The following is a 12,611-nucleotide window of genomic DNA, read 5'->3' as shown; positions in this document are numbered from 1 at the left end:
TTGCAGTGAGACAAGGGGCACATCAGGAGGTTAACTCCAACACAGCATCCCCTGGCATGATGGCTTGCTGGGACAGGGACACTGCAGCTGGCACAGTGGCTAGCCTGCCCTGGCATGACACCCATCCACAAGCAGCATCCTCTTACCTCCAGCCCCTCGACAGCTGCCCCAGCTGAACCTGGCACCCTAGCTCCAGCAGCGTCACCACTTCCCTGCCTGGGTTAGAACCAGACTCTGTCTCACCAGGCATGCCGGTGCCACCGCTCAGACACTGCCTCTGGGACAGTGAGGCACAAGGGAAGGGGAAGCCAGGACCCACCCTGTGTCCCTACCCCTCTCTGGCCACCCCGGCGCCTGTCCCCGTCCCCGAGGAGAGCCCAGCGGCAGGTCTGTCTTCCTGCCCACCCACCCACCCACTTCCTCTGCACTGTCCGGGCCCTGGGAACAAGCACAGCCTTTCTGCTGCTCCCCTCCCCTCCGCTGGGCCCCCGCCAAGGAGGCTGCTCTGGCGGCAGCCTGTTGGGCTGGAAAGCCCAGTGCCCGCCCCAATGCCTTGCTTGCTGCCAGAGGGGACACATGGGGGACCTCGGTAGGTTGGTTGTGCTGGGGACACGTAGAATTGTTTTGGTTGGAAAAGACCTTTAAGTTCATCAAGTCTGACTGCCAGGTCACCACTAAAACGTGTCCCTCAGCAACACATCTACATGGCTTTCAAACCCCCCGAGGGATGGACACTATACTATTGCCCTGGGCAGCCTCTTCCAGGCCTTGGAAACCTTTCCGTGAAGAAACTGCTCCTCATGTCCAACATAAATCTCCCTTGGAACAACTTGAGGCTGTTTACTTTTGTCCTATCACTTCTTCTGTGCAAGAAGAGACCAACTGCCACCTCATTCCAACCTCCTTTCAGGGAGCTGTAGAGAGGTCTCCCTTGAGCCTCCTTTAATCCAGACCAAGCAGGAGGAAGGTGCTTCGACAGTCACTGCTTCATCCATGGCACCACGGCACAAGGGTGTATCCCACTCCTGAGCCTGTGCTGGACCCGGCTGGGGATTGGGAGCATGGAAGAGTCTGGCACTGTATAGCACAGTGTGTCTCTACGTGGCATGGGATGGCTCAACATGGCACAGTGCACCACAGGACAGCACAGTATGACCTGGCATGGCTTGGTGCAGCATAGCTCACCAATACCACGATACATGTCCCTGCGGGGCTGTCCTCAGCCAGAACCCCTGGATCAACTCTCACCAGGCAGGGGTTCCACGGAGGTTCACTCACCTCAGCCCCTCCAGAGCAGCAGGCTGGGGCAGCTCAGTGCCCAGGCCTGTTGCCAGCCCCACTTTGACCCCCTCCCCATACTGGCAAGCTCCATCCCCACACAGGGCTCATGTCCCTGCCTAGGCATAAGCTGAGGTGGGTGCTCAGCACTCTCCTGCCATGTATCTACCTGCTGGATCCTGGTGATCAGGGTTCTGGGGACCCTCGACCAGATCCCAAGGACTCAGCTTGCTCACCCAGGGTCCCCAGCCTGGTAGCCCCAGAAGAGGGCTGCTCCTGCAAGCACTGGCAGCATGGGGAGGATATTTTTAGCAGCCCGCACCTCGCTGGGGCTTTTCTCAGCCTCCTGGCAGTGTCCATGGGGCCGTGGAGCTTGCCAGCTCCAATCACTTGGCAGCAGGACCTGCTGGCTTGACAAAGGGGCTGGTGCCATACATGGGGCAGGTGTGGCACAAGGGAAAAAAGCAGTAAGACCAGGTGGAATGGGGACCCATTGTGAGCCAGTCAGCTCTTCTGCAGGAGGCCTGGGAGGTGCCTGGCATTGTGGCATCACTGCCATCCGTTCTGGGGCATGGAGAGGGCTCCTGGAGGCCGCCTGCTCTCATGGGCAGAAACCTCCTGGTTCCCAGGCTCGATCTCTTCCTGACAACTTTCCCCAGTTGTTTCCATGCCAGCATTGTTCTTCCACCCAAACGGCTTCCCCCCGCCCCAGCACGTACCTCCCTCCCCTCTGCATTTACAGCCTGCCTGCCTGCCTGCTCCCAGCCCTGCACCCTGTCCAGCCCCATCGCACCCCTGCTCACCCCCAGGTGATGGCTTCCCTGGCCCTGCTGCTGTGATGGCACAGATCCAGCACACAGATCAGGATCTGGACATAGCCAAGTGCAGGATTAACCCTTTCTGCAGCTGGAAACCTCAGCAAAGAGGTTTTTTCACCCTTCTAGCAGTGAAAGTGCCCCACCCCTGCTTATTTCTGCCCCACTGTCCCCTCCTACAGGGACAAGGACACTGCTGAAGCCCAGGGCAGTGATGTGCACCGTTCATCTGGGGCTTCAGTATCCAGAGGAACCCCTGCTCCTGCTCTGAACACTGAATTCATGGTGATACCTGAAGCTGGTGGTGTGACAAGGACAAAGTCACCATGGCTACTATGCCCACTATGACAAACCATGGCTTAGGAAGGCCAAACCACCATCTTCACGAGTCTCTACTTGCCCTGGATGCCTTGTCTTTGTGTTGCACAAGAGGTGGCTTCTGCCCAAAGCCCTGAGCACCCCCTGTTACCAGCCATGGGCATGGCAGCCTGTAAGCACTGGCACTGCTGGGGCTCCATGAGGTACTCCCCAGGCTGAGCCACTTTGGCGCACAGCTGGCTGCAATCCCAGCTGGCTGCAATCCCAGCCAGCTGTGCCAGTGAGCGGGGAGCTCACTGAGCCTTGCACAGTTTGGAGTGGGCATCACCTGTGTGGCAGGACCTGGGGAAGCTGGGGGCGGGGGGTGCTCAGCCCTTCATGCTCACATCCACTTTGTTATTGCAACTGCTGGAGTGAGCCCAAGAGCTGTGCACCATCACCTGGTGCCCGACTGGTCACAGCAGCTGGAGGAGGGCTGAGCAGCTTCATGGTGGCTGAGGAGACACACAAGGATACCAGCTCCTCAGGTGGGGAGCAAATGCATGGCAGAGCCTCAACCAGAGCCACTCTGAGGAGCAAGTTGCTGCCGCCAGGCACAGGAAACATTTACTGGGGGCTGGAGGCTGCTGGGGTGACGGGAGAGCAGCTGCATGTCCTGCACCCAGGGAAGTTGTGGGGGGCCAGCTGTATGCCGGAAGCCATAGTCTCCCACCAACACAGCAAAGGGGCAGAACAGCCCCATGGGGGACACCCCACTGTGCCCAGTGCCCACTGGCTCACCTGGGCATGCTTGCGCTTCCGCCCAGGCCGCCCGGCTTTCCTCATGGGCGTCCCTGGCTCCTGCTTCTCCTCCTTGCTCTGGTTCTCCTCAGGCTCCTCTTCCCCCTGCGAGCCAGAGACAGAGAGGATGGTTATGCCATCGGACCCAGGGCTGGGCAGCCTGGGGTCCTGGGCACGGCTCTGCTCAGTGCTGAGATGGCTGGCACCAAGGTTGCACCACAGAGGGCTGCACATGGCTGAGTGCCTGGCATCATCTGGCATCAGCAGGCCCGTGGCCTCCAGGGCACCATTAGAAGGGTGATTATGGCTCCTGCCAGTTTGGGGCTGCAGCACAAGCTGCCACAGGACTGGGCACCACCACTGGGTGAGCCCTCCTATACATGCTCCTGCCCCAGCCAGCTCAGAAGTATGTGCCCACTCCTGCAACCTGCAAGAGCCCTAAGCATGTGGGAGTTGGGGCTTCTGCACTGTGGCATGCAGAAAGGGCTGCGTGGACCCCATGGCATGGCATGGCACAGCAGGGGCCATGCAGCTCCCTGGGGACAAGGACAGGCAGCAGGAGCCAGGGTGTCCTCAGGGCAAGGTGTCTGAGTGCTTTTGGAAACCCTCTCTCTTCATGCTCTGCCTGGAGCAGCTGCCAGTGCCCCACCCCCCTACCCCCACCTCCCCAGCACCATGCCCCAGCCCTATGTGCTGGCAGGGTGCCCGCACCAGCACAGACAGTGGAGCAGGAACCTGGCCCCGGGAAATGAACCTGCTCCCGCGCCGCGGTGGCAGCACCCGCTCAAGGACGGTGGCGTGCCGGAGGCCATGCTTCCCACGCAGGCACCCGCTCCCTGCCCGGGGGTCCCACACCTGGTGCTGTGGCCTGACGAAGGGACGTGCCCACAGGGTGAGGCTGCACAGGGCCCCTTGTGTGTCTGGTGGTGGTGGCGAAGCTGGTTTCACCTGAGCCCCAGAAGATCCCGTCGGCAACAGCCAAGGCAGGAAGAGGCCACAGAGGGGGAGCAGGGGAAGGAGAAGAGGCCAGCGGGGGGCTGGCGAGGGAGAGGCCGGGGAGGGGATGGGGCTGGCAGCCAGACAGCACAGACATCCAGCTGCACTCGTGCGGCCCTGCAGTCATGGCGGGCGCCAGTCCCGGCCGCATTCTTGCTGCATGCCGCTGCCTTCCTTCTCCCTGGGCCTGGGGTGGTTGCAGGCAGCGATGCTCGCAGCATCAGCACCTCCCTGCTAAGCTCCAGCCCAAAGGTCCTGCAGGGTTGGGACACACCACGTCCCATGGCCATGGCACCCCACAGCTCCCATGCCCCAGACTAGCTCCCTCCCACCCCTGCCAACCCAAACCATGCCCCTTGATTCCCATCTCCCCCTGTCCAGAGTCGTGCATGAGTGTTTAGAATGGATAGAATGGAAAGGTCTGGCAGGGTGTCAAATCCTGCAGCTGGGGAGCACATGATGGGTGCTGGTGAGGCTAGGGGTGCTCTACAGGATCCCCAGGCAATGCTCCCTCTCCTGGAGGACTGCAGTCCTTTACAGGGGGCTCTCTCTGCTGCCCCAGGCCTGTCTCGCTGCCTGAGCAGCCACAACAGGCACAGCTGTGATTCTTCTCCCAGCAGTGCCCTGTGCTGGCAAGGCGATGCTGGGCACAGTGCCTTGCCTGCCACAGCAACCCCAGCTCCTCCCATGGTGCACAGGGCACCCTGGTGCAGGGCTGCAGGGGGACCCCCTACCCTGGTTTGGTGCTCAGGGCTCCATTCTGTTCCCCAAGCCATGCCCAGTATATGGAGCACTGTATATGAAAGGACACTGCAGTGTCCCCCTGACACTGCAGGGGGGTCCCTGATGCAGGGGCAGGGAGGTGCTTGCAGCCCAGAGGGGTACAACATGAGCTCCCCTAGCCCTGCCACGGAGATCAGCATGGTCTTCACACCAACAAGCTGGAGGATGCAGGGCCTGGGGCAGGACCAGAACTGAAGGGACTCCCTCCAGGGCACTGCATCCTAAAATCAGGAGAAGCATGAATGCAGCCCAAGCATAAGCAAGGATGCTGCAAAGTGCTGCAAGGGGGATCTGCTGTCCCCTTCCTGGCGCGGGGGAGCTGGTGCTGCAGCCCCTCACTGCCGCAGCCCCTCACTGCCCGCAGCCCGCCAGGAGCTGAGTCATCTCCCCATACATCACCCTGCTCCTCACTGGCTCCGCTCCCCAGGGCTCGGCCAGGCACGGGGCTGCATGGCACGTCCCCAACGCGCCCTGCTCCTGCGCCGCTGCCAAGCAACAACCCAGAGGGAAACCACCGCCGAGGAGGGAGGAGGAAGAAAAGCTGCTGCATGACGCAGTGCTGGCTCTGCAGCCGCTGTGCCGGGTCCCAGCTCCCGGCTGCACTAGGGAGACCTTGGCAGTGGAAAGAAATCGGCTTGGTTGGGCAGAAGAATGGGGGTGCAGAGACCCCCCCGACCTTGCACAGGAATTGGAGCTCAGCCTTGCCAGGCCTGTGCTGAGAGCTGACAGCCCTGGCATGACCTACAGCACTGTACAGCCTCATCCTCCTGGCGCTGTGCATCCCCTTGTCAGAGGTGACCTCCGTGGGGAAGGCGATGCTGAGTCCCGGTGGGGTCAGGCCGGGACAGTGCTCAGCTGGGCACACTTGTGGTGAGCTTGCTGCCAGCCCACGTGGGGCACTGGCACCCCAGGGACCAGTGCTGGCACTGGCGGGTCCTGCTTTTGAGGGTGAGCCAGGTTGCACTGCAAGCGCCAGCTTCTCCCATGGCTCTTCCTTGCATCCCTCCACATGCCACAGCCCCACTCTCCAAGCCAGCTCTGCCATACGCCTCCAGAACAGCACCAAAAGACAGGGTCAGCTTTCACACCCACCTCCTGGGTCTGCCCCACCGCCTCACTCATTCCTTGTGCCAGCAATTGATGCTGCCCTGGCATAGCCTGCTGTGTGCTAAAGCATGGTACTAACTAACCCCTGGTTTACTTGTCCCCCCTTCAGTTATGCTACAAAAGTACCAACGGCTCAACCCATCCAGCAGCCCAGAGTGATGGATGGAGGATGGGGAGCACTGGTACAGGGACCAGCCAGGCTTCACCTGGAGGCTCAGCTGCCACGGTCAAGCTGGTCTGGAGGGACTGGGATGACCCCAATCCCCTGCTGCCTGCAGCAGGACAGCAGCCAGCTGGCCACCAGCTCTAGTCACCACGCCTTGACTAGGACAGGCCCTGCCCCTGTGCCCGCCAGGGCACTGCTTCTCTCCACAGGAAGAGTGATGCCTTTGCCAGCACGGGAGCGCCACACCAGCCTGCTGTGTCTGTGTGTGCAGGGAGCAGTGAGGACAGGTTCAGAACCTCCCCTCTGGCTCCAACCTCCCCAAGCACAGCACAGCCTCTCGCCCACTGCTGCACCCTCAGCCCCAACCAAGACGGCCCCTGCTGAGAGCTGCAGCAGGCAGGGCAGTTTGAGGGGCAGCCCTTCCCCACGGAGTCGGTCTCCAAACAGATGCTGGCGGAGAGCATGTACCAGGAATGGGGGCCATGCACTAGGGCTGAGCCCCCTGTATGGTGCACTGATGAGAAGGTGAGCATGCACCACATGCCACCTGGCACAGGGGGGTTACTGTTCCCTCCCCAACTGCAGCATTGCACATAAGAAGGCAGGAGGACAGGGATACCCCAGTCCCTGCAGCAGGTAGCACCCCCACAACAGAGCATCAAGACTGGCATGAGGGTTTGAGCTTGGCTGCTGTGGTGAGGCTACAGGGACACCTCTCAATGCATGTCCTGTGTCCCCATCCCACTGCCCCACAGCCCAGGCTGTGCATCCACTCAGCCCCAGAGCTGGGGGACATCCCCTACCCCAGAAGCCTCCTCCCCACAGCCAGGCTCATCCCAGCCCTGGCTGCTACTGCTGAGAGATGACAACAGGTCTCTGCTGCCCTGCCCCCTCCCCACTGCCAGGAATAGCTCAATCCATACTAATCCCAGCTGCAGCTCAGGGCTCCCCCGGGTTGGCACATGACAGAAGGGACCCCGCACTCCCTTTATCTGCACACCATCCAGCCAGGCACAAACTGGACCCCCAAAGACCACCAGTACTCCAGCACTGGCTGTATCAGGCCAAGCCCAACATTAGGGATGTCTGCAGCACAACAAGGCTTCCCCCCACCTCCCCACAGCTTCCCTGAGCTATGGCAGGACCCTACCTTGTGCGTGTCAAGTGCTTCACGGTTCGGAGTAGGGCTGCTGGTGTCGAGGCTCCCACTGGATGGCATGGTGGGGAGCAAGGGTGGGTGTCTGGGACTGTCAGCTCTTCAGGACTGTCAGCTCTTCAGCACCAAAGCAGGTCCTGCTGCTACTGCCACTCTCTGGCTCTCTGCACCACGGAGGGGGTCTGGGAGCTGTCAACCAGCGCAGCAGCCAGCCCTTGCGTCCCACCACCTGCCTGGATCCTTCTGCCCCTGCGGGAAGTAGAAAGGGTTGGGACTGAGGGGGGAATGCCAGGACTGGGGTGAGGGGGGAACAGCAGCCCTGCCACCCCTCGCCCGCCGCACCGCGCCCTGGTCCCCGGCAATTATTAACACACCACAACCTTGACTCAGCCGGGCTGGGCTGGGGGACCTTGTTCCCAGCATTGCCCTGGCTGCAGGGGGCACAGCGTGGGGTGCATGGTGCTGGCTGTGCCAGCAAAAGGTGCAAGGTGCAGTATGGGGTGCATGGAGCACTTTGAAGGGTGCATGGTGCCCAGCATGGGGTGCCCATCACACCACGCAAGCTGCCTGGCACAGGGTGAAGATTGTGGGATATAAGGTGCAGGGGGTGTGCTGCACACTGCAGGGTGCAGCATGAGGTGCACAGCAGAGAGTACATGGAGGAGGTGCATTCTGCAGGGTGCACAGCACTGGGTAAAGAGTGCACAGTGCAGGATGCACAGTGCACAGGGCAGAATGCGAGGTGCGGGATGCATTCTGCGAAGTGCACAGCTGGGGTGCAGGGTGCACGGGGTGGGGTACATTCTGTGTGGTGCAGAGTGTAGGGTGCTCGAGGTAGGGTACACAGCATGTAGGGTGCAAGGCACAGATTGTCCATGCTGCAGGACGCAGGATGCAGAACGCGGGGTGCAGAATGCAGGGTGCATTCTGTGGGGTGCAAGGTGTGGGGGCAGAGGGCATGTTGCATTCTGCAGAGCACAGGTTGTGGGTGCAGGGTGTGAGGTGCAGGGCGGGGGGGGTGCCGACAGGGGCTGTGGAGGAGGCTGAGCCCCGGCACCTGTTGCTATGGCAAACGCTGCATTAGCCATGGCCGAGGCTGCTGTTGCCTTTGGCACCGGAGCTGCAATTTGTTTCTAGAGCTTTCCAGCCGCAGCCTGCTTGCTTGCTTGCTCCCAGCCGGCAGGCGGGTGGGGGGCTGCCAGGGGGCTGTGGGGGGCTATGGGCAGGGAGGGCCACTGATGAGAGAACACCAAGCCCAGATCTGGCAGATCCCGTTTATCCCCATGGCTACCTACAATGGAGGGCTGCCTGTGAGGGGCGGAGGTCTGCAGTTCTTCCTGGCCCCCCCAGCTGTACCCACCACATGCATAGGGACTCTCTAGGACTCAGGGTTCTAGGCGGGAAGGTAGAAGATGGGTGAGTGGGAGATGAGTGGGAGCTTAGCTGTTCCTGTGTCAGCTCCCTCAACATGGCCCCTCTTGCAGGGAGGGCTGGGGTGGGACATGGCAGTGGGGCAGGAAGGGGGGTGCAAGGCATAGGTGCACACAGAGGGTGCAAACTGGAAGTGGGGGATGCAGGTGGAGGATGCAAGCAGGGGTGCTGTGTGTGGGCTGGGGGTGCAGGATGCAGGCTAATGGTGCTGGGTGCAGAGTAAGACCTGGGGAGTGCTGAATGGGAATGGGAGATGTGGGCTGGGAGTGCTGGGTGCAGGATGAGACCTGGGGTTGCAGGATATGGGTGTGGGATGGGAGTGTGGGATGAAAGTGTGGGTACAGGGCATAGTATAGAGATAGGGTGCAGGCTGCTTCCCCCGCAATGGTCAGACCTGTGCCAGCTGCCAGTCAGGGGGTTCTCCATCCCTCTCCCTCACCAGTTTGGGGAGCCCCTGGGAGAGCCCCATTCTGAGGCACTGGCCCTGCCAGCCCTGTGCCACAAAGGGCCTGGCCATGCTCTTTGCTTCCTGCCACTGCTGGACTCTGCCCCACACTGGCACCCCAGGCACAGCTGTGCCCCTCTGTTAGGGGCCCGGGCTGGCACTGAGCACCTCTGACACCCACAAGCCGCTGCTTCCTGCACGCATCTGGTAGCTGCTGTGCCGCCAGCACCACAGCACACTGTTTGGCACAGCATGGCACACCATTCAGCATGGCATGGCACAGCATGGTGTAGCACCTCAGTCCCATGTCCCTTCCTGTGAGCTGCCTCCCTAGCGTGCTGCTCCGTCGGCATGGGGCTGCTTGTGACCCTCAGAGCCCCCATCCTTGCTCCCATCAAGCTGTGCCACAGCAAAGCCCTTGCTGCGGGCACGGGAGGACACGTGCCATAGGGAAGTATCCGGGGACACCCCAGCAGCACCCCCGCACCCTGCAGGAGTGCCCCAGCCCCCTCAGGGTGGTCCCCCGTGCCCGAAGGGCGGAATGACAACGTCCCCGGTGGGTCCCTGCTGGCATGTGATACATCTCTAGGAAATGGCTCAAGCACCCCCAGCCCCAAGACACCGGGGTCCCTCCAGCCCCCAAACCCAGCCCCACTGCACCGGCGTCCCTCTGGCAGCCCCGGGGGGCAGGTGAACCCCCGAAGCCGCTATCCCCGGTGCTCGTACGGCCACTAACTACCCTGCTTGGCGCTGCCGAAGGGCCAGCTCGCAGGGTTTTGGTTCGCTTCCAGCCAACATGGTCTCCGAACGCTCTAAAAATAGTTGGGCTGCGTACAAAACCCCGCGGCAGCTCCGGCCCGCCGGCCGCTGGAACAAAGACGGGGAGAAACCGGCGGCACCGGCTGCTTCCCGCTCCCCCCAGCCCCACTGTCGGCACCGCGGGGACAGCCGAGCGCGGTCCCACCGGGAGGGTCCATGCGGCTAACGCGGAAGCCCCCCCGGCACCGGCCCCGCTCCCCCGCGCTCTTACCCGGCCGAGGCTCACAGGATGTAGGGGACGGGGCGAAGGGGGGGCCTGTGGTGTCGTACCCCCCACCTTAGGCCGCCGGAACCCTCCTCCCGCAATGCCGGGGCATCCCCTCGCCGACGCGGCGGCTTGGCGGTGGCGGCGGGGGACACACACACACACACACACACACACACACAGCCCCTCGTCCTGTGCCGAGGCGCAGGGAGGGACTCGCGGCGCCGCTTGCCTCTTGCCTCCTTATTTAAGGGCTCGGGCCGGCCTCAGGGCTGACGGTGAGCGGGGGAACCGGCAGCCCCCAGCCCGCGCCGTGCCGCTCCCGCACTCCGGGGCCCCGGCGAGTCACGCTCGGCAGAGGCGTTCCAAAGTAGGTTACCTGCGACGGGGGGATGAGACACGCCGCGTTGACCAAAAAAAAAAAAACAAAAAACAACAAAAACCCCCAAAAAACCAACCACACAGACCCCACACCAAAAAAAAAAAAAACCAAACCCCAAAACAAAACAGGAAAAAAAGGCTTTTCTTTTTTTCTGCCTTCCCCCCCTCCTTTCCCCCTCCCCCCCCCCATACATTTAGGGACCTCGCTGGCGCCCGCCGCTGCTGTGCCGCAGCCGGGAACCCGCAGAAACCCAAACGGCCATTTTAGGTGCTGGCGAGCAGGGTCCCCACAGACCCCCACGCAGGTGGTGGCGGGTGACACGTTCACCGCAGTCCCCCTCGCTCCTGTCCTAATGTGACCTCGCGTGTAGCATCCCGCCCCCCTCCCGGCGCGGTGACACCCATCGCCAGGTTTGGCCGGGGTCCCTCGTGCATCTCCGCCCCGCCGGTGGCAGGAGGGACCCTGTCCAAACGCCTCTCCCGTGACAAGTGCCGCAGCGTATTATTATTGTTGTTGTCACTTTGAGTCACCGCCACCCCCAGGCAGCCGCGCTCCTCCTCCTCCTCCTCCCCAGCACCGGGGATGAAGTTCAGCGTTGACTCAGAGGGGCCAAGAGCTGCGTCCGTGAGTCACCCCCAGCCCCTGCACCCCCTACCCCTGACTCATGGAGGGGGCCTCCCCCCAACCCCAACACCCCCGTGCAGTGGGAGCAACGGGGACAGAGTGGGCATCCTCCAGGGCATGAAATGTAACTGAGTGCTGGCAGTGCCCTTATGATCGCCTCTGACAGATGGTTGCACCAAAACCACGGTCGCGGGCAAAGCATTGACCTCATCGCCCATAATTACAACTTAGGAGCCAAATATTTGGCCACCGTGCTGGGGGGTGCACATGGCCACAGGCAGGGAAGCTCCTGCTCACCCGCCCCTGCAGTGGCTCCTGCACTCACCACAGCCACCCAGGAACTGCTAACAGGTCCCACCAGGAGGGTTGAGGGAAACCCCAGAATGGTTGGCATCACCAAACTGGTCTCATGCTGCACCCTGGGGAGTGACGTGTGGTCCTGAGCAGCACTCCAGGAGCAATGCGCTGCGTGACGCTGCACCCCAGGGTGCAACATAAGGCACTGCACTGAACCCTGAGGAGTGCATTGGACAACACTACACCCTGGGGGAGCAATGCAGTGCATTGTGCTGCACCTCAAAAGCAATGCACTGCCCTGTGCTGTTGCATCCCTGGAGTGATGCATGGCACCTCACTGCACCTCACTGAAGCAGTGCCATGACACACGCTACAGACCCTGGCCCTGTGTCTTAGCGTGGCTTGGCAGGTGGGACAGTGCAGCCCTGGTGGGGTTTATGAGCTGCAGCTGAGCTCCCCAAGCTGCAGGAACACCTCACCACGGGACACCATGCAGCTCAACATGCTCAGCTTATCAGGGGAAAAAAGGCTGCGAGATGATCTGATTATGGTGAGCAAATGCCACTGTGGGCAGAGCCCCCGGCATTGATGAACCCTCCAGCTGGCAGCAGAGCAGGTCCAGGAGCAAAGCTGGGGTGGTTCAGACTGGCAGCCAGGTACATGCTTGGAACTGGGAAGGGCGGTTAACCGCAGGAACAGGCCAAACCGGAGGTGGCACGTTACTGTGCATGCTGAACCCTGTGGCGAGAGCACAGCATTGGTAAGCGGGACAGTGGTGGGAAAGCAGGACGGTGGAACGGTGGCTCAGCCTAATCCCCATCCTGGCTGACAGGTTTGGTGAAGTTGCTTTGTTCGGCCCCCACAAGTCTCACAATCAGGTGGTGGCACCAGTGGGTATTCAGATGGTGGCATTAAACCCCCAAACCAACTGCAGCCTCAAGGGCAAGTGGATTCAAGAACCAGAACAGAACACAGATGACTTCTCCCACCCCAAGAAACATCACGCCCA

The 12,611-nt window shown here is 61.7% G+C and overlaps 1 protein-coding gene across 1 annotated transcript in view; it reads right to left on the bottom strand.

Annotated features, from left to right (window-relative positions):
* The window catches only part of DNMT3A (DNA methyltransferase 3 alpha), a 32,005-nt gene extending 24,543 nt beyond the window's left edge, over positions 1-7,462 (bottom strand). The window contains exons 1-3 of the mRNA XM_054383454.1: positions 7,394-7,462; positions 3,192-3,296; positions 1,682-1,684 (exon numbers count right to left, since the gene is read on the bottom strand). Coding sequence (XP_054239429.1) covers positions 1,682-1,684; positions 3,192-3,296; positions 7,394-7,462 — 177 coding nt within the window. The remainder of the gene's footprint in view (positions 1-1,681; positions 1,685-3,191; positions 3,297-7,393) is intronic.
* Positions 7,463-12,611: the final 5,149 nt, after the last annotated feature.

The sequence above is a fragment of the Indicator indicator genome, chromosome 9 (genome assembly GCF_027791375.1).
Source record: "Indicator indicator isolate 239-I01 chromosome 9, UM_Iind_1.1, whole genome shotgun sequence".
Lineage (NCBI taxonomy): Eukaryota > Metazoa > Chordata > Aves > Piciformes > Indicatoridae > Indicator > Indicator indicator.
Note: the sequence above shows the minus strand (reverse complement) of the source record. Positions and strands in the feature narration are given on the sequence as shown.